Source organism: Copidosoma floridanum, unplaced genomic scaffold, assembly GCF_036245765.1.
Source record: "Copidosoma floridanum isolate Cflo_tuat_1 unplaced genomic scaffold, Cflo_Japanese_pri ptg000030l, whole genome shotgun sequence".
Taxonomy (NCBI): Eukaryota; Metazoa; Arthropoda; class Insecta; order Hymenoptera; family Encyrtidae; genus Copidosoma; species Copidosoma floridanum.
In genome coordinates this window covers 1,697,867-1,718,896 of record NW_028321907.1, presented here as the reverse complement: position 1 = coordinate 1,718,896, position 21,030 = coordinate 1,697,867, and the positions used below count along the sequence as shown (strand labels likewise).

General features: G+C 41.2%; 1 protein-coding gene across 1 annotated transcript in view; it reads left to right on the top strand.

Moving 5' to 3' along the window:
• Positions 1–19,841, top strand: part of drn (zinc finger AN1-type doctor no) — a 32,913-nt gene extending 13,072 nt beyond the window's left edge. Inside the window, exons 3-5 of the mRNA XM_089596180.1 lie at positions 16,692–17,290; positions 17,762–17,933; positions 18,028–19,841. Of these exons, the coding sequence (XP_089452306.1) occupies positions 16,967–17,290; positions 17,762–17,933; positions 18,028–18,176 (645 nt within the window). The 5' untranslated portion in view covers positions 16,692–16,966 and the 3' untranslated portion in view covers positions 18,177–19,841. The remainder of the gene's footprint in view (positions 1–16,691; positions 17,291–17,761; positions 17,934–18,027) is intronic.
• The last annotated feature ends 1,189 nt before the right edge of the window (positions 19,842–21,030 follow it).

The window sequence follows — 21,030 nt, the reverse complement described above, 5'->3', positions numbered from 1 at the left end:
CACCTGCTGATGCTTGCGTGTCTTCAATTATTTTGTCAATCCACTTGTCGGCTGCGCTCGTTCCTTCATTCGTCTTTCCACGTACACACAACCAGTTGGCAAACGAAAGATACACACCAAGTACTTTCTCTCTCTCTCCCTTTCGCGATAACAGCTTGCGATATCAAAGGTACGGCTAAATCGCCGTCCAGTAAGTCGGTCAGTAACGTTGAATTACTTTTGAAAAGGGCACCGCCACCTGCCCGATCGGGAAAAACTTTTTTCATCTCCAAGACTTTTTGTGCTTCACTTACTCTCTACGTATCGAAATCATTGAAAATATTGATTTTTTGATGATTTTAATGTTTATGAAATTAATTGTATGAACTGTCTAATCGGTTTCTTTTATTTAAAAAATTAAAAAAAAAAAAAACAGTCAAGAATAATTCAACTCATTTATAGTATATTGTATGGTCAACACTTACGTAAAAGTCTGACGTAGTGCAAATAAGCATCGGTCTTGATGCAATAAATTTCTGTCCCGATAAGCGTTGAAGCGCAGCCAATACACCAATACTTGTATTAATCGTTAGTTTAGCAAACGATGTTTCTCAACGATAAAAAAAAAAAAATCTCAACGCTTGTTTCGTTACTATTTCTTTGAAAGTATCAGTAATTCATTTCCAGCTTATAACAATTGTACGAAAAATAGTAGTGGGTAAAACCTTTGAAAAATAGATTCTCTTTTTTCTGGGGCCATTGCATGGATCCAATGAAAAAGAAAAAATTCGGTCCGACAAAGAATTTAATATTAACCTTCGAGAACAAAGTACACACGAAAAAAAGAAGTGGAGAAAAAAGAATAAAAGACACACGTTGTGCATACACTTGTGCTCACCACGTGTACAAAACACTGTTGTAGGTATACATATATACATATATAAATACAGAACGAATCAGAACACGACCAGCACCGGATTCCAAAAATCACGGACAAAGCACGTGGCGCGTAGTACCGATAAAGAAAATTTTGTTGGCCGTGCGGCCAAAAAAACTGCGTGTAAAGCCGTGGCGGTTTTTTTTCTCTTTTCGCACACCCTCTCGTTGGGTCATACATATGTATCCGGTCAATCGGTATAAAATCCACCAAGCAATTGTAGCGAATAAAAAACATAAAGAAATAGATTAAATGTTAATCTCCCCTTGCGTTTGATCGCTTTGTCCAAGCAGTGGCGTGTCATCTTGTACACTTAATAAAAAGATTCTTCTAGAATTGACTCAAGGGGGTCCGCCGTGGACGTCTTTGGCCATCGTCGAGTTGAATCCCCCGTTTTTCCGATTAGCAGTGCCCAAGGAACCAACGCGCAACGACTTTGCCGTCTTTGCACTTTAACCCAACTGAGCCGGCGCGAGGGCAAGAAAGATAACCTCGATCGCGAGAGCACGTTTGGATATCGACTCTGGTGGCTTTCGTGCCACGTACTGCACCACTCGGGTGTGGGTGGTTTTCAATTCATGTGGGGACTTTTGAAGCTCTTCCACGTGAAAGATCGGTGATGTCATTTGTCGCGTGTGAACTGAGTTGCATTTTACGAGTTCTCCTTCTGAAAAGCAATAATGCTTGACAATTAGTATTCGAATCGCTTTTACTCGAGATAAACCAATGGGTGAAACAAAGCAACAGATCGATAAACGTTCGATTGACTTTGCAAAAAAAAAAAAAAACTGTACCCGTAACGATCTGTTTCCACTCAATCTGGTGGTAATTTTAGACAATAGCGCGCCATTTATGTTCAGTACTCCTCGTGTCTGGAGATGAAATAGAAATGTACTTCTTCCTCGAAATTTGATTTGTCTTGTGTTGGCAAGTAACGAAGTTTGTGGGAGTTTTCCCCATTTTTTAACAGTCATAAAAATGAGCACTAATCCGAGAGTTAGGAGTGTTTTTTTTTTCTCAGCCTATACGACGCATGGTTACTCCAGTCCACCACTGTGAACGCAATCGTACAGGCATCTGGAAGGTCGAGGTCATTGACGCACCCGCTCCTCTTCTCTAGATATATCTCCTGTTTCTCTCTCTCTTCCATGCTCTCTTGGTTCACAGATCGTACGCGAGTGTATATACATGCACACACGTGCCTTCGTAGTTGGGTGTTGGTTGGCCGTGCGGTGTGATTTTCCCTCTCTCGCTTCTCTTGTTCTCTTTCTCCCCGCCTGTACTGCCCACACAAATATTTAACTGATGCTCGCTCTGCCCCCAGACGTGTTTTTCTCGCTGGGCGAGGAAGTCGTGGTTATTTCAATTTCACCTTTGTCTCTTTGCAACGCGTCAAATTTTTGCTCGCACTCATGCGCACTAGTTTTTCGATCGGTATATTGATAAGCCCAGCAGAAGATGATGCAGGCTCCTTTTCGAAGGAAACAAAGTATTGTTGGTCAGGTTTTTTTTTTTTTTTTTTTTTTTGTATCCTCTCTCTTTCCACAGATTGGTGAATCATCAAGCGAGCAGTAAGCTATCGAATGAAAAGTAATGGGTAACTCATTGTTTGACTGGTCAGGATGTACAATTTTTTAATATGGAAGCTGCCTCTATCTTTGTAATGTCAAGACTTTCACCAGAAACGTTAAAGCTTGAGCAACGCGATCGGTGCTTTAGAAATATTCAATTTGAGCCGTACGTCCGTTCAATAAGTAGCGAAAAAGTAGTTTCAGTGACACCTGTATTTATGACGTCTTCATCCAAAATAGAGTCTTGAACATTATTTATGGTTGTCAGTTGATCATCATTCGAACGTACGGCCTTGCAACCGATTGTCACTCGACGTACAAACTTTAACGTCTTCCTAGATTGCATCAAGTTGACCCTGTAATCAAAATATAATCATTACGACACGGCTCGTGAAGAAATTAAAAATGTGGGAGGGTCGAGCAGGTGCTCGCACCGTCATCTGCCATAAAGTGCACCGATGTACGTTGTTATAAATAGTAGGGCATACAATTTATCCGTGTCGAAATCCCGAATACCATTAATCGGTTGCTCACTACCCTATTCGAACCGACGGGCTTCAGACTAAGTACGTATCGACAAAATAGCCAAAGGAACGATTATACACACTGCACTCACATGCACAGCTTTCTGTTTCCTCTTTTATTTTCCTGCATCGTCCTTTTCTTTTTTTTTTTATCCTCTCCGCCGTTATAGTTTTAGCAGTCGCCGTCGCGTCAGAGGTGCATTTGTACCGCAGGTGCATGGCCAACTTTATATATGTATACTCGAGAAGGAGGAGGGGGGTCGGCTCTTTTGTTTATTTACACTCTCTCGGGAAGAAGCAGAGCCACGAAGAAAACGAGAGGGAGGATGGAAGAAGGAGACGCCATCCGTGTCGTTGACCTGCTTCCACAAAGCTCCTCGCCTCTCTTTTCTCCCTTTTTTTTTTTTTTTTTTTTTTTTTTTTCGGTGGTATACAGTGGGGGTACGTACGTGTACCTGTTATAACACACTAAAATTTGGTTGGTTACGCTTTTTTACGCTGCGCTCGATTCGACTAACTCCACGGGCGGCTCGTCGCGCCGTGGAAAAACACCTTTCCGAGCTTTCAGTCTAGTTTCACGGCTAACCACGAAAAAAGAAAACTAGAAATATTTTCATTTCAGACCTAGCGCTGTACATGCGTGCGTGTCATCTTGACGCGTTCAATCACCAACATTTCAGTGCACGCACTCAACTATTATTTTTCGTTACTGCCGAAAGCTCGCGCGCGCCCACTAGATGACATATACGAAACGCACACGCGCTTCCTCGTAACCGCACACACTGCACCCACGCTTCGCACACCCAAACTCGTTCTGCAACGTTGCATACATCATAATATACATATACACACACATTTAGAAACAGCAAACAGAGACAATTGTTGATGTATATCAAATACCATTATGCGCAGTTAGACGCGGACACGCGCCGCACAATTAATTGGCAGCGGACAATTTTTTTATTTTCGTATATTAACGAGCCGACCGACCCGGCGCTCTGTCTCGCGTATATATTCTTCCGTCTCTCTCTTCGTATTTCACGCGTAAGCGGAGGTGCTTTGCGCACATGATACGCGATCAATGAGTCTCAAACGGAGGATTAACGGATGAAATAATAATAATAAATTAATGTAAAAGAAAACTTTGCTGTGCTCTCGCGCGCGTGGGTTTTGTCATCTTCTCCTCGGTTCGCGCAAAAAGTGCGATGCCGAGAGTTTAGGTGTTATACCTTATGGTGACGACAGTGGCCGTGAAGACGATGGCCGAGGCCGCTGCAACGTGATCAACGCTTTGTACACGACTGTACATTTACACGCGCACATCGGTACATAATATTCGATTCACGTGGCATTATAGGTGCACGCGCGCCGCCTTATTTATCGCAAACGCCCGCGCGAGGCTCGATTTAGTTATACGTTACTTGCGCGTCGTCCCTGCCATGTGCTGTGTAATATGTATATGTATTTTACTTTAGTTGAGCTCGAGCTAACGTGTAGAGTACACGTGCGCGGGAGCGTTGCTCAATGCAAACGGCGCGCGCTTTGAAGACGGATGTGTGTGTGTGTGTGTTTAATCCGATTGTGGGGGCGGAGTTGAACGAGGCTAACGAGCAGTCCCTTTTCATTTCGGAAAATTTGTGTGCTGCGTGTTTGTCTAAGAGTTTGGCACTGCGATGGACTTGGAAAGGTGTTTTTTTTTTTTTTTTTTTTTTTTTTCCTCACCAGATATGCATGTTTGGTTTCTTTGTTAACGGACGTATTAAAACTATACCAGGTTTTTGTTCGATAATTAATTGTGTTTATTTATAATAAACGTCACGCTTGTGTACGATAATAAAGACAGGATTTTTTAATTTTCATAGGAGACGAAAGTTGAAAATACTTATTATATGTTGCCCGGTAGAAACGATCTCGTACATGTCCTGGACCAGCTGTACAGTGTTGCTATCTTTAGCTCGTACGGGTGAAAACGTGCTCTTTATTTTGATTCGTCAGTTATACCGTTGTACTGCGAAATTTGTTGATTAAGGCTTTCTCAATGCATGTATTTGTAAAATAAGAGGGAAAGATGTTCTATTTACGTTACATATTGCGATTAAAGTAAATATTGCTTATAGTGTTGGAGGTATTTGCATGATAATGAGTTTATTGTGACAACAACATAGTTGTGCGCGTAATGGATTCTAGTTATTTCTGCACAAACCAGCCGTTAGTTCGGTTAGTCGTTTAATCACTTTTAAGAAAGACTCTCGTAATCTTTTAATTCTATCACTCAAAAATCATGTGTTTAAGGGGAAAGTGACAGGAAGTACCGGTGAGTCGTTGACGACATAACCTCAAAAGTCGATGAGTATTCAAAACTTACATAAAGTGCGATTTGGAGTTTGTCTTATCTCTACAAAACTAATTAAATTTATGCAGCGCAGTTTTTTTACCTTAAAAACTGTTTTCTGTCAATTCAATATCATAATGCTTGAAAGTTCTTGACTGCATACAAATTATGTACTACGCTGTAAAAAGTCTAATACGTTTCTATCATTTCTACTTCTATACCTTCATTATTAGTAATTTTATCGTTTGTTACTATCAATTTTCTAATTTTTTTCATTGAAAAAACTATGTGTTATATCGACAGATCACGTATTAAGTGAACGATCCAAAACAGACAATAGATAATCAAATGATGAATTTTCTACTTTTTTTGCTAAAAAAAAAAAACTTGGAGAATAGGTCCTCTCTCCAAATCCCATGAAAGGAATGCCACAATAGACATAACTCTCGATCTCCATCATCTCCTTTTGCTGCCACCACGGCTTCTTTGTTTGCACCAATGGTAGTATGAGAAACTGTGGGTCGTACGTTCAAATAATACACCCATTCGTTTCATTCTAATGAATAATAATACACAAAAACTTGTGAAACGCTCGACGCATCTTCCCATTCTCTTGTTGTTTTTTCTTTAATTCTAAAATTCATTCATTAGTAGTAACGTGTACCTACTTTGGAGAAAATGATTTAAAAAGTAGATGGTCTCGACAATGATTATTTATAGAAAAAAGTACAGTAAAAAATCAAATCGTTTCAAATGTATAGACTTAGTAAATTTGAACACACCCGAGGCGGAGCTTTCCCACATTACCAATAGCTTCGTAGGGGTGAATGCTCACTCTCTCTCTCTCGTCAATAACCACTCGCCCAGTTACAGCCAGTGCGCTTACAATGCAATGAACCCTCGGCGACATTAGTAGCAGCTGCTTCTCGCACACCACATGCGCCCAAGTCTCTTTTCCCTCTCACTCTCTTTCGGATCCCAATGTACTAGGGTTGCTTTTCATCGACGTCGACCAGACTGATCATATCCAAAATGGGTTTGCTCGTATACAGCACGAGTAAGGGAAGCTATTTTGATATGTGCATGCATCGCAGACGCGATGGTTTAGCCACGTAGAAAATATACTTTTCATTGTACCTCCTGAAGATATGAACATTCGCACACACACACGTGCACTCATTAAAAAAAAAAAAAAAAAAAAAACATAATTTTTACGAAGAAAGAAACACCCAAAGAATTATTTCTGAAAGATCAAACAGTACTTTCTTAACCATTTACGATGATAAAATTTAGGAGCCATCAAGACTGGAAGGTCATGGGGTGGCTTACCTACTATTTTTTTTTTCTCACGGATTTTCTAACTCAGTCGTTAAAAGTTGGAAAATCGTTAAAAACACGTGTGGGAGGTATATTGTTATGTAATTGTTATGAAAGTCGAAATTAACAAAATGAAAAAAATAAGTGGTGATTGATGCGAAGCACAAGGTTGCGCACATAAATTTTAGATAAACTCGCCCAACCAACATTCTGCTGTACTCTAATTAAAAGTCCATTTGGATCACGTGTATTTATCATACGTACAGGTTGGTATAGGTGCAATACAATCAAATACCGACTATACTCTGTATATGCGCATGCGAGTTTGTTTTTTTTCATTATAATTACAAATATATAGTGAATACATGTAGATACAGTGACATACGCAGAGTACCGTTAGCAATGTGTGATCGCACGTCAATCCCCGACTAACCGATTTCTCGGGCAATACGTCACTATAGCGACTTGTATGAAAATGTGTTGCGATCGCATCACCACATAAACGGTATTTTTGAAATCACAATGATCGCCGTCGTTTGATAAATAACTACGTCAAAGTTGAGAATATCCAGCGTACAGTAGTTGGTTTTTCTCCGTTTTCACGCTGAATCAATTTCCCTTTCACCGTACACGAGTGTGTAGATGCACGCGGATGCCCCTCCAATAGCAAAATATACCGCGTATATGCACACATTTGGCGTACACGTTGTACAAAAACGATAAGCTTGTGTGAGCTCCTCTAGCTTCGTGATGATTTTTTCGCACTTTTTCCTGCTAACCACAGCAGGACGAACAGTAGTTATACACGCAACCAACGAACGATAATCACCTCGCGCGGTAGCCGTGTAGTACATATACCTATACACGCGGGTAACAACACACAATACAAGACAAAGTGCGAGAAAACGCCCCCCTTTGGTATATATACTTGCACGTAGTGGGAAAAAAGAGCTTATACTTTGTACACCTGATGACATTATACAGCAAGTGCCCATTGTCCATGTACCACTTGATTCTCTCGCGTTGTAACCATCACAGACATGCAGCTCCGCTGTAATAACGTCCGCAACGCGAAACATTCAGGTGACGCACTGTCGCGCGACGAAAACATCGTCATCGTGTCGATAGTACCTATGTGTGTAAGCCTATGACGCGTTTGACGTTCTTCAATTTCGTTTAGTCATCGAAGCCGTTGTCGCGCAACGCCGAGCGTGGAAACCCACTTTGGATGTACACAACGATCTGTGTGTTGAAATCCGTGAAAAACCACGAGGTCAGAGGAAACGCACTTTTCTGGATGACACACCGCTACCCGTACTCCACATTATATATAATACCGCGTGTGGCCTGTGTAAGTTGTCATTCTTTTTGTATTCAACATTTATTGTGACTATACTATCTTCCAGTTGTTATTCGGTTCGAAAAGAAATTATGGAACATCCGCGATATATTATTCGTTTCAAGTTTTAAAATAAATGTAAATCATGACTTTCACTTGATTTTCATCAAAAACTATCACGCGTTTTTTATCCCCCACTCGAACCATTTGTAACTCTCTTGAGACCTAATCAATATTTTTGGTACATCACTACGGCATAAATTAAAATTGTTTCAAGCGCTTTCCAATCAACACTAGAAATGTAAACAGCACCGAATGAAATGAAATACTCACTTGTTATGTTAACTGTTCTTGATTTAAATGTGAGCCATAGTACTCATTTATTAACCATTAACGAACCAAGTATTTATAAGCACAGTATCGGCGATTGAAAAAAAAAACAAGATTCAGGGACGGAAGCACTTTGTGTTTTTCTTCACAAGTACGTGGCTCTGTAGGTGGTGCTTCTTCTTTCAGCTCATGGTTTTTCGTAAATTTTCACGTATGCCCAGGTATGTTCAACAGTTGTTGTGCGTATGATACCTACGTACGATGTGTATGCAAGTCGGTATTGTTCAGTATACCTATAAGGTTCGAAGAAAGTTAATCGCACCTCCACCTCCATCACTGGTACGGTCTCGTGTGCGTGAGAATACATCGTTTCGTTGGTATGCTCATTTTGTTCTTTTTCGCGGCAAGTAGCGAAGGAATTGTCTCACCATGCCCCTCTCTGCCTCTTTTTTTCCCTCCCGTCTGCATGCTGACGTCAGGGAAACGGGACATCACTTACTTTGTGTAGTATACATATATACCAACGCACGAGTGAGGGAGAAATCGGGTATAGGCCGGCTTGTTTCGATACCGATTTTTTGCACGCGCGCAGCTCCTCTTTGTTATTGAAAATACGTCTCCTCTGTTGGCGGAGTAGTTGCGTGGAAAGTGAGTTTTCCATTTACTTGTCTTTTTTTTTTTTTTTTTTTTTAATTCTAGTAACTGTAAAGTTGTCAAAATGTGCCTTTTCACCACTACGTCGCAGATAATCCCATTGTCATGCGACTGGTTCGTAAAATCCGTAGCCTTGTTTACTTTAGCAGGGGGAAAAGAGAAAGGAGAAGGAAGTATGTTTTGAAAATACGCATATCCTCTGTTGATTAAAGGTCGGACCACGTGGTCGGGTGAGTTTTGTTTTCCCCGGAGCTCGTGCAATATGCGTCGTTGCAGATAGTCCAAAAGCGCAAAATGCCCGGTCACGCTGTCGGTATATACCTGTACCTGTTTCGCGCTGATGATGATTTCTCCAATTATTCGATCGCACAAATCACGCTTCTCCAACTCCCTGGCTCGTCTTTTGGGGTTTATTTTTAACGCCAGCCTCCGTTGCTTTGAACAGTATAGGTATATGCATATGATTTGAAAACTCTCAAATCTTCTATGCCTTTTCCTTTTTGTTTCCCTTTCGATCGAAAAAATGAATATTGCAAGAGAGAGAAACGTATTGGAAACAGCATTTAAAGAATTTTTTTCCCGCCGACCTTGACAATCAAAATTTTCTTGAGTAGACGTGAACGTTGTCTTTAAAGTAAAGCGAGGCCAATCAGAAATAGTATATCCGTGAATATATCACGCGGTGGTAATAGGCTAGGGAAAAACAAAACAAGAGACCGTTACCGTATATTATACAGTTCAAACGTTGATTATGTATAGGTGTACATACCCGAGGCACTGTACACTTGTAACTGTCGTAACGATTTTGTCGGATTTTGTCAATATGCGGTAAGTAAACAACTTTTGATATTATCAAGATACATCATGGCCTCGGGTGATACGTATACTGTTCGACCCCCTAAGTCGTTGTTTTTCAAAATCCGCGTGGTCGCGTCGTCTTTTCCTTTCTCTGAGATCATTAACTACATACTTCAAAATAAAAGATAGTCAGGCATTAAATTTTCGCAAACTATCGTCACACCGTAGATTGTTACCCTTTACTTGAACTGTCAACAGAGCTTGGATTGGATTTATATGGTAGAGGAATTTTTTATTAACACGAGGACCCCACTCAGCTGATAAAATATCATTGTTGTTCACTAGACTCAAACAAATACGCTCGACCTGACGAAAAATTTGATTTCCGAATACCCTCGTATTATCAAGTATTGGTATGTATAGCTTCATCGAAGTGTGTACCTGCGCAACCTACAGACCCGATCTAACGTAAAATACAGACAAGGAGAGCAGAGTTTAAGAGAGATAACTTGGAGAGAGAAAGAAAAATGGGTCGCCTTCCAGCCTCGCGCCTCCCATTATCTTTCCATCCTATACATATGACAAACCCACTCTGATGCTTCCTCTTTCTCCTTCGTACGTAGGTATATACCTAATATGCAAACCGTCCCTCGAAGCCAAAAGAGGAGACGAGCCAGAGAGAGAGAGAGAGATAAATTTTTGGCCGCCCAGCCAGCCACGGCATCCACGATTATACAAGCACAGGGACGATAAAAGCCAACCTCTCGCACGTGTTTTCCGGGACTTGTCACACTCCCACCTCCGCGCGCGCACACACGTATTGCACTTGAAAGCCGTGCGCGCGCTCGACTCAACGTGACAAACATATACATAGATGTACGTATATGTACAACCTCTCGGATTTTGCGCTGCGAGATCATTCAACAGCTGCTACACACACATATATAACAATACACACACTCGCGCTCTACCTGACTCCCCATCCCCCCCTCCCAACCTCTTTTTTTGCCCTCGTTTTGTACCTATATGTATATACACACAATATATTCCCTCTCTTCCTTCTTATTTAACTCTCCTGCTTTTTTTTCCTCTTTCCCACGCCTTCTCTTGCCCCCCCGGCTAGCTGTTCTCTCTCTCTCTCTCCCCTCTCCTCCTATCGTATATACCATTATCTATACGGAAAAGTGGAATAGCGTATCACACCGCGTGTCGTTTTGTGATCGGAGAAGAGGAAGGGGGGGTGGTAATTAACATTATTGTCATTATTGTACACTTGATTGATAAAACGCGTTCTCCAAGCTGTTGCTGTAGTCTAGAGGAAATGCCGTAGAGTAAGTAGATTCTTTATTCGCCTGCCACCCCCCCCCCTTTTTTGTACGAGCAAAAAGAGTGTCCTTTGCGTTCCTCTACGTACATAAGCTTCAAGACAATGATTGTCGCGTCGGAGGCGAAGTTGTGAGCACGAAATCGATCCAAAGGTGAAATTTAATCTTCGCTTCGTAGTATATGATAATGGAGAGGGCAAAATACGTTTATACGTGAAGGAAGCCTCGCAGCACACAACCAGCGCAGTATATACCGTGGAAGTTCGCTCGAGCGGGTCTTCGGAAGGAAACTCTTTTTTTTTTTTTCCCTCCCCAACTCGAGTGCACACGAATTTTGGTGACAAAGGATTTTCGCCTCTCTTCTTTCGAAAGAAAAGTTTTCCCGCCCTTTCGGACCGCGTTTAAAATACCTGCAACATTTGCGTATGAGTCCGAAGCGGAGGTTCGAATGCCAATTATGCAGGAGACAGACGTTTTCGTGTGCGCTCGTGTACCGCAGGCATATATAATTGTGTTGTTGGGGGGATGCCAGTTTACCAGCCTCAACAAAGCATTTTCATTAAACGTCGTCTTTGTCGCGATGCGCGTGCATGCACTGTCCATGTTACATTGTCACTGTATATCTAATTTCATCTCTTGCGTCTCGAGACACGCTTTGTTTATATTTTCCTCTCAAGCGATTCGTCTACTGGCGACACGCCTGCGTATCGTTAGGATTTAATTTTTTTTTTAATTTGGCCAGCTGGAACGATAAAACTTGATCGCCAAACTACTCTTTTGCTCATATTTATGCAATAAACCTTTTTATTTTTTTATCAGGGAATCTTGTATTGTTTTCTCCTTCTAGTTTTGATTGATTTCGTTATCAGAGTTGTATATAGGTCTTGAAAGTATTCAGTTACACAGAAATAGCAACGAGGACGAGAAACAATTATCATCTGAAACGCGAATTATAACCTGGAGGAGGATGCATTTGAAACAATACGTATGTAGGTATTTATAGAATATATACACGTTGACCCACTCCATCAACAAACGAGATTCACTTTATTCCCATGTCCATTTGGAGAACAACGCAAGAACACTACTATAGTCATAATAAATAAGCAATCCGATATACTAGAGTTTTGTTTTCATCTTTGAGTTTACAGTTATTAATCTTTCTTGAATATATATTAATTTACGCTCCCAAACGTATACTGATAAGCCGAATATGAGAAAAAATGGAACAGTATCCTCCACAGCTGTTAAACCCAGTCGTTTCGTCCTCTAAGACTATATAACTGCGTGATACACATAGAAAAGTATAAATATACACCCACCGTCCTCACAAGAAAGTACATTGTGGCATTTGCATATAGTCACGTGAGTTTCTGTAAATCAGTTTCAAAAAAAAATGTGTGATATTTTTTAGAGTTTGTCCCGTAGTTTTATGCTCATTCGATAGTGGCAGAAGTGCTCCTTGTATATTGCCTTACCTATACAAGTTAGGAAATTCTTGATTTGCGCTGGTGCTGCAAAAAATTATTAGTTTGTATGCAGGAACAAGTGTACAGGGATATATGGGTACAAATAAAAAAAAAATTCACTCAGCCACAATTAAGTACAGGTTGTATTCGCCAAGTGCATCCGATGCAGTGCTTTACTGGTAGAAAGATCCGATGTTAACATCTTACCCACGGTTATAGCCATCATCAGTATAGCTAATCATGTTTCCCCCTATCCTACTCTTTACCAATTCAACGCGCGATAATGCGATATGGTTTTGAGTTTGGCAGAAGAATCCAAGCTGGCGCACTCTCCTCTCGTCCTCAGGGCCGTATGCATATTATACGTTCGGAATATAACCCGGTGCACCATCTCCCCTGTTCCTTCCATTTTTTTGTCCTATATACATCCCCGTTGTACAGAAGAGTTGTGTGTGTGTGTGTGTGTATGTATAAATTGCAGGGACGTCTGTCTCTGTGCACGCAGTCGTGAGTTGTTGAATCAAGGCCGTCTTGGTCTACTACAGACAGGCTCCATTGTACCCCATGGCGGGTGTACAGTCTATGCGCTATAACGTTGCACCTTTTCACTTTTTATCCGCCGCGGTGAGAGAGCGCGAACGGTTATATACCTACTGCACGTACCACATGAAAAAGCCTATAATATACATGGTTGGTCCCTCTCTTTCCCGTAGTGACTTTCACATCTCACTCTTCTCGGACGTCAAAGTGGGTTTTTTTTTCATTTTTCATTTTTCGCAACATTTTATCAGATATTTATTCTTACAATCATCTCCATACAGCTCAACAGAAACGCAAGGACTACACTACGAGGTTCTCTTACGTAAAGCCATAATGCTTAACACTTCCACCGGGACTTTCTCGCGTCTCTAAATAATATACCTTACATATTATACGTATATGCTGCATCAGTTTCTCTTTTGCACGTTATACTCTCGTGAATGTGTATCAAGTCAAAATCGTGTAGGGTGCACAATAATGAAATACACTTTGGTAGAGCCCCGTTGTTCGTCGGCCAATATCATACGTACACGAGTTAAAGGGGATGTAGCGCTTGCCTCCCAGTGGTCTTTCTTCGCTCTTTGCCTGCAGTTTTTGACGCTTAAAGGGGAAATACCCTAAGGCTAAGTGGGCTCGGGTCACCCACACTATGCCTTTATTCACCTTATTCTATACCTTTATATTATGTAGGTGTACACCATTACTGTGCCTAACGAGGTTATCGGCATATCTCTCTCTCTCTTTCTGTTGTGCAAGTGCATGATGCCCTGTCGTGCACTCTTCCCTATAATATACCTTTGTTCTTTTTTTCTTTTTATCACATCCACTTGCTTATCCGGACTTCAGAAAGTGCCACTTTGAATCGCAGAATTGCGCGCGTAGGTACTTTGTACTTTAGTTTGTATACTAATAAGAAAATCGCGCGCCAAAAAAAATTCCAACTACGTTATCTCCCCCCCCCCCCTTCACCCGGTGATTCATTCACTTGCTCGCTCAACGGTTTTGGGTTTTGCGATAAATTACTCGGCTATCGACGCGCGCGTCTTCGTCATCTCCTCATTTGCGTACAAGCAGCCCGTGTCTTTCAAATATACTTCCAAATAAAAAGAGCATCGGCAGAACGAAATTTCCCTTTCAATCGGGGTTTTTCTTCTCCATCCCTCTTTCACTCCGTATAATATATTGCCTTGAGCTTTTGCAAAAGCTGCATATATGTTCTGGTGCAAACGAGCAGCAGTTGGTTTACGGGCTTTTCTGATAAGTGACAAGTGAAGAGAGAGAAAACACACAAGAACCAAGACATCTATTTTCCTTTTTTTTTTTTTTTTTTTTTCTTTCGTTACACCATACTCATCTCGAAGACCTTTCCTCGATTGTATACTTGTTGTTTCCAAAGAAAAAAAAAAAAATCACCTGCACTCGATAAAATTATGAAAAACACAAACGCAAACGGAGGGGGAGGGGGGGAAAGACATAAAACGATTTATTTGTAGATGTGGTTTAAGCAAGTAATAATGTTTATACACCACAAAAAAAAAAAGCTTCAATCAGGCGTGCGAAAAACTTTCCTGATGCTGCTCCGTTTCGTTACAAGTAAATATTATACCTATAAGTATAAGTATAAGCAGGTATAACGACGACGTAAGCGCACAACCGGAGTGACTCTGGCAAGCTCTCTCTACTCTCTACCGCTGCTTCTACAGCTACACTGCAATCTGGCATCACGGGAGGGGTGCGACGCATCCCCACTCTCGTCGACACTCGCGCGCTCTTGTGTGTGTATGCGTTGACAGGGCTGTAGCTGTAACCCCAGTCGCCCCGAGCTTTTTTGTCTCTGCGAGATTCCGAAAGCCTCATCGTTGTCTCCTTTTTAATCGTTAGCGGTTTTAACAGTTAGCGGCCAGCTGCTATGATCCAAGATGCACATTGCTCACACAAATTGTAAAACGTTATCGGAGAACCGAGTAGTCGCGAGACGCCACCGATAGCGTACCGTTGACGCTCCTGGGTTGTGGGTGGAGGGGGAGGCGGACTCTCCGCGCGCGAGCGACAAGGAGAGCTTCCGAGGCTCACGTATCAGTTGTGTGTGTGCTCGGAGTCGGAGAGTCGCTCGCGACTGAGACGCTCTGCTTCTGGCGGAGGTGGTGGCGGTGGCGGAGGTGGAGGAGCAGCTAGGTCTTCGTCGGGGCTCGCACGGTACAAAGAGTTTAAGAGTCCGGGGGACGCGTTGAACGTTCGTTGTGATTAAACCCCGTGAACACGCTTTGTACACTGCAAGTGCAGTGTTCGAACGAGTGTTTGTGGGAGAGGGCCATACAAACTACTGCTGGGGGATATATATTATCGGAGTCGTCGAGAGACGGGCACACACTCGCTCGGGAGCGCGGCGCTGCTGCCTCGCGTTAAATGCCCGACGGACATAACAGCAGCAGCAGCCAGTCTTCTTACTCCATGTTGTGCCTCGACTGCTGCTATTGCGACACGATATTTGCGACGACGTCGACGGGAATCGGAGTCGCAGTGCGTAGTGTGTGAGTGCGATATACATATTGTTTGGTATTGGGTACATATTTACATATACGCTGCAGGATACATCCAGGCAGGTTGCGCGAAATGGAGCATTTAACAAGGGGATGAGAACAAGCAGCGCTCCGCTGGGCCGTCGACGTAGGTATAGGACGAGGCGACTTACCATCACACCAAGCTCCGAGCTGGCTCTCTTTGGTCCCATGCATGTACTTATACCTATATACCTACAGTGTTCGAGTGCTCGACTCGGGGGATTCGTTTTTTCTTACGAGACTCACTCTTTTACCTCCTATTCGTGTGCGTTGTATGCGTGCGTATCGAGTGTGCACTGTGCAGTGTCTCATTTCATTTTTTTTTTTTTTTTTATCACATGCTGCTACTGTTTGGTTCTACTATAGTACCACCAACACTATATTATATTGTATCTGATGTAAAGTGTGCGTGCGAATATATATCCCTTGGTCTGTCTTTCTCTCGCTGATGTTACCTCTCTCTGTGTGTATGTATACCAAATCACTTTGTCCGCTCTCTCTTTCTCTCACTTGCTCGTTCGTTCGTTCGTTCGTTCGTTCCCTCTGCTGTTGCGTTACATGTACGGACTTTGTTTCGCGAGTTGTAGTAGTAATAGTACGGTAGGTACCTAATAAATAATCTCTTCGCCTGGGCCAGAAAGCAAAGGAACGAACGAACGCACGCACGAATGGCCATAAGTATAAGCGGCAGCCGAACAGCCAAGCGAGAATGAGAAAGAGTCGACGGGATGACGTGCCAGGAACTGCTGCTATAACTTGCTTGTGGTATAAGTTCCCTCTGATACCAATTCTTTTATTTTATCCTTCTCGCATCGCAGCAATTAAAAATATAGCGTTACTTTTAGTGGTATCTATTCACACGCTTCACCTAGACTTATTCGTGCTTTTTCATGTTTTTTCATGCTTCTACATGCCTTGTCCTGTGTATATATATATATAGATCGATGGATATAAACATGTAATATAACGTTGCCCAAATTAGTGCTAATGAAAGTGTCTTTATTTGTTTGTTCAGGTGAATACGTGGTGACAGCCGTCGGATAATCCGAGGAGGCGTGCAAGCGAAGGAGCCTGCTACACGGGCAGACCTATACTGCTTCTGAAGCTCAAGTGGTAAAAGTAGCAGCATCAGCGATCAAGATCGTCAATCGAGTTTTGAATTTAGTTGGAATCTTGAAGCCTTACCCGACCGTGCACCTCCAGTCTCAAAGAAAACGACAAAGACGACGACGACGGCGAGGACAACCTCTTAGTTTGCAAGAGGAAAAACAAAACTAAAATAAATTAAACATGGAGCGCGAATCGAATCCGATGCAAGCTCTTTGTAGAAGTGGCTGCGGTTTTTACGGCTCGCCGGCGACGGACGGGCTGTGCTCGCTATGTTACAAGGAGAACCTCAAGAAGAAACAACAGCCACCGGTCTCGGCGCCCTCGGTCCCGGCGTCACAGACCTCCGCGAGCAGCACAGCCGGTGCTCTACAGAGCACCTTCGGCAGCGCGACGGCAGCCGCGGTCGCGGCAGCTGCCACGGCGACGAGCGCCGTACAGCAACAGCAGCAGCCGACACTGCCAACCTTATCTCAGCCAACGACAGATCTCTCCAGTCCAAAAGACGTAAGTATACACAATTAACCCCAACTATTATCTGTCATTTGTATAATGCGGGATTTCTATTATTTTTTTCAAATTGTGTATGTGTGTGTGTGTGTGTGTGTGTGTGTGTGGTTTTTTAATCGATTGATGATGTGAGAAAGATATCGTTGGTTCAGTTTCCATGGTAACGGCTTGTCAAAAAGTTCGAAATGTTTTCGTGAACGAGAACATACATTCATATGGTTTTACTTTTTTGTTAAATTTAAAATGGGTTAAAAAAAAGAGCTCTCTCCACCAGGAGGAGGAGGAGGAGGAGGAGGCACTCGCGTTTATACGTGCTGCAATGGTTCGTGGATGAATTTTTAACCTCGTAAGAGGCAAACCCCGTCTCTCTTTTTCTCTCTTTTCCACTGATGACTGTAATCGGATTCTCCTTCAGTTCAGGCAGTATCGTCATTAAAGCGTCGTCGTCGTCGCACTTTTTCATTACAGATAAGCAGGGACGAGCAGGAGAGCGAAGCAGGAAACAACAGCGGGGCCGCAGGAAGCTCGGTGAGCAGTGGCGACGTGGAGGACAGCTTCGACGGCAAAGAGACTGACAAGGACTCCAAAAACAAGAAGAAAAATCGTTGCGCTGTGTGTCGCAAAAAAGTGGGCTTGACAGGTACTTAATATATTTTTTATAAAGAGTGATGAAAGAACAAGCAAACTGAGAGATCGGCCAATTGATTCGTTATTTTCTCTGTTTATTTTTCAAGGTTTCGAGTGTCGGTGTGGTGGACTTTTCTGCTCTGTGCATCGGTACAGTGACAAGCACGACTGCAAGTTCGACTACAGAGGAATGGGCGCCCAAGAGATACGGCGCAACAATCCAGTTGTTGTTGGTGAAAAAGTGCAAAAAATTTGAACTATTTAGTGTGTAGTCGTTGGGAAAATGGTTATATAACTATGTAAACAAAATATTAAAAAAAAAAAAAAAAAAAATCACGCGAAGAAAACGAGATAAATTATCTGGCAGCTGATTGCACTTCACGGAACAAAGCAGATGGACCTATGTTACATAGAAAGAGCGATAATACAGAGAAAATAATAAGAGTGAAGTGTGTATGCGTGTAAATGAGCGTGAGTGTGGTGAAAAAAAAAACTAACCGATTATACATATATAAATATATATAAAAAAAAAAAATTTGAATAATAAAATTGTCAAGCGAATGATGACAAGTGGGATGAACGGAGGCCTCGGGCGTATACTAAGCAAATATTATATTATATAGAGTCCTGGTTTAAGCAGATGTGAAAATAAATAGATGACGGTGGAGGGGAAAAAAGCAGCGCGTAAGGCGTGTCTGCACCGAATTTAGGAAAATTCTGTTTTGGTTGCTAGTGCCATTGTCAGATCGTCATCTAGCGCGAGAAAGTATATCTGGTTATTAACTGCTACCAGCTTACGATTACTCTATTATTATTATGATCCATTATAATTATCATTCTGTAATTAATTTACTGGAACGAAAAAAAAAGCACCGGGGGGGGTAAGCATAGAAAATTTTAAGAGCAAGTTAAATGTGTTGTTTTTTTGATTTTAAGTAAATAAATGAATTCCGGGTGCAGTCAGTCGGTCCAAGATGACGGAACGGTGTATCTCTTGTTAAACAAAGGATACGGTAAATCGTTGTACACTGAAAAAAAGTAAATGAACAAATTTCATGAAAAAAAGTCGTAATTTTTTTTTGTTTTCCATAGTGTTATAAATACAATTAGTTGAGAGACAGAGAGCGAGGTATTGTAAGTATAAGAGCGATGAGTCAGTGATGATGACTGATATGGGTGATCCACACGATTCTAGGTTTAAAAACGCGATTAGTCTAATAACTATTACGTATATTAGCTGATTGATTAATAAAAAAAATAATGCAATGGAATATAAGTAGTACTGTGTGTTTATGTCCAAATCATTATTACTCAATTAAATACTGTTTAAAAATTTACGTTATATAAATCGTTATTTAAAAAAAAAAAAACCTATATGCATATAAAGAAAAGTAAACCGTGCAAAAAAAATACGATGTAAAAGATAAAAACGCTACACGTATACGTCCACGTGACTTTCTTTGCTGCTAGTGTAAAAAAAAGCATCCGACGACAGATCCTTCCGACGATGGCGCGTCCGTTCCTCGTTCTCCGATCTTCTCGTGTGGATGATCGGTGTGTGTCTTATACATAAACAAAAAAAAACAAACAAATATATACATATATTATTACTGCGTGTTGTTGCGACGACTGGAGTCGAGTGTCGGTATTTCTCGTTTTCTTCTCTCTTTTATTCTTCATTTATTCGCTTGTTTTATTTCCTTTATGTGAGTTATATAATTATATATTTAGATAAACACGAAATGATTAATAAACGAAAAAAGTAATTAAAGTAAAAAATGCTGCGCCAGTAAGCTGTGTTGTTTTCGGTGCCCCCGACGCAGCACTGCAATTTTTAGGTACATATTAATTAATCTAAATAATGGTTAGTAGCAAAAGTATAAGAAAAAAAAAAAAAAAAAAAAAAAAAAAAAAACAACAATGTAGAAGGCCGGGCATTAGGTGTGAGAAAAATTTTAAAAGAGCAACCAAGGGCTGAATGCACCTACTTAAACTTTGTTGTTTCGCCCGACTTTTGCGGAAGATGACGACTAGGTAGTGCCGCCCAAAGGACACTGATATGTATTCGCCCCACGTGTATATGATCATAGAGTACGAAACGTCTCCTCGACCTACAGTCGCCCCCGCCCGGCAGAAGAGACTTACTCTCGCGCATATAGAACTTTACACGACACTACTCGATGTGTAGTTAACGATAAAAAGTTTGATCTTCTGCCTGGAAAGAGAGCCTTCCCAGCGTAACAACAAATCAAAACAATAAAATTATGAAAATGATGAAAAGAAAATAAATCAACCGGATGCTGAATTTTTCTCGTTATTGTTTTTAGGGGGAAACAAATTTTCGAAATGCGCCGAAACGAATTGGTTGAGAAATATGAATCGTCGTGTAACAAGTCGTAGCAACGATCTAGCCAAGGAAATGTTGTATCGTCGGATGAAATCTTAAAGCTTAAAAGGGGACGTGGTGTTCGATACATTACCGTTTTTTTTTCAAACAAACAAAAAAAAAAAAGAAAAAAATTTTTTAGGTTCGCATACAATACAAACCAACGATTCATCTTTTTCAATAATCAAATCATGTGTATAACAGTACAAAAGTACGATGGTTTTTTTTCCAAGCAGATATGTAATACATGTATGCTAATCACGAACGACTAGAAGTGTTCATTTTTAATAGTTTTACGAAATGACGCGATGTTTTGTTATGTTCTTACGTTATTTTTTAACTTTTTTGGTTTTGTTTCAACGTACCTTTGTATTAATTTTGTTTTCATAAAATAAAATTTATACAAACCAATTTTAAAGCGAGTACGTAAGTTTTTAAAGCTGTTTTCATGTGCGTTCAGCTATTCTTAATGAACACTCCATTTATTCCTTGTATTTTGCAAATTATTGTAGTATATCAATGTGTTTTTCTTTATTCTTTTCATTGTAAAGCGCACGGCAGGTTAAGTCTTCCTGTAAATAAATTGAACTATATATATAAAAAATAATTTACATATTTTTTTCTTTTCCATTATCAACCACCTTCTGGAAACATTAAATCATTTTTTTGGCGAATGCGATTCACTCAACGTATACGTATTAAGTCGATAAGAAACCATGTAATT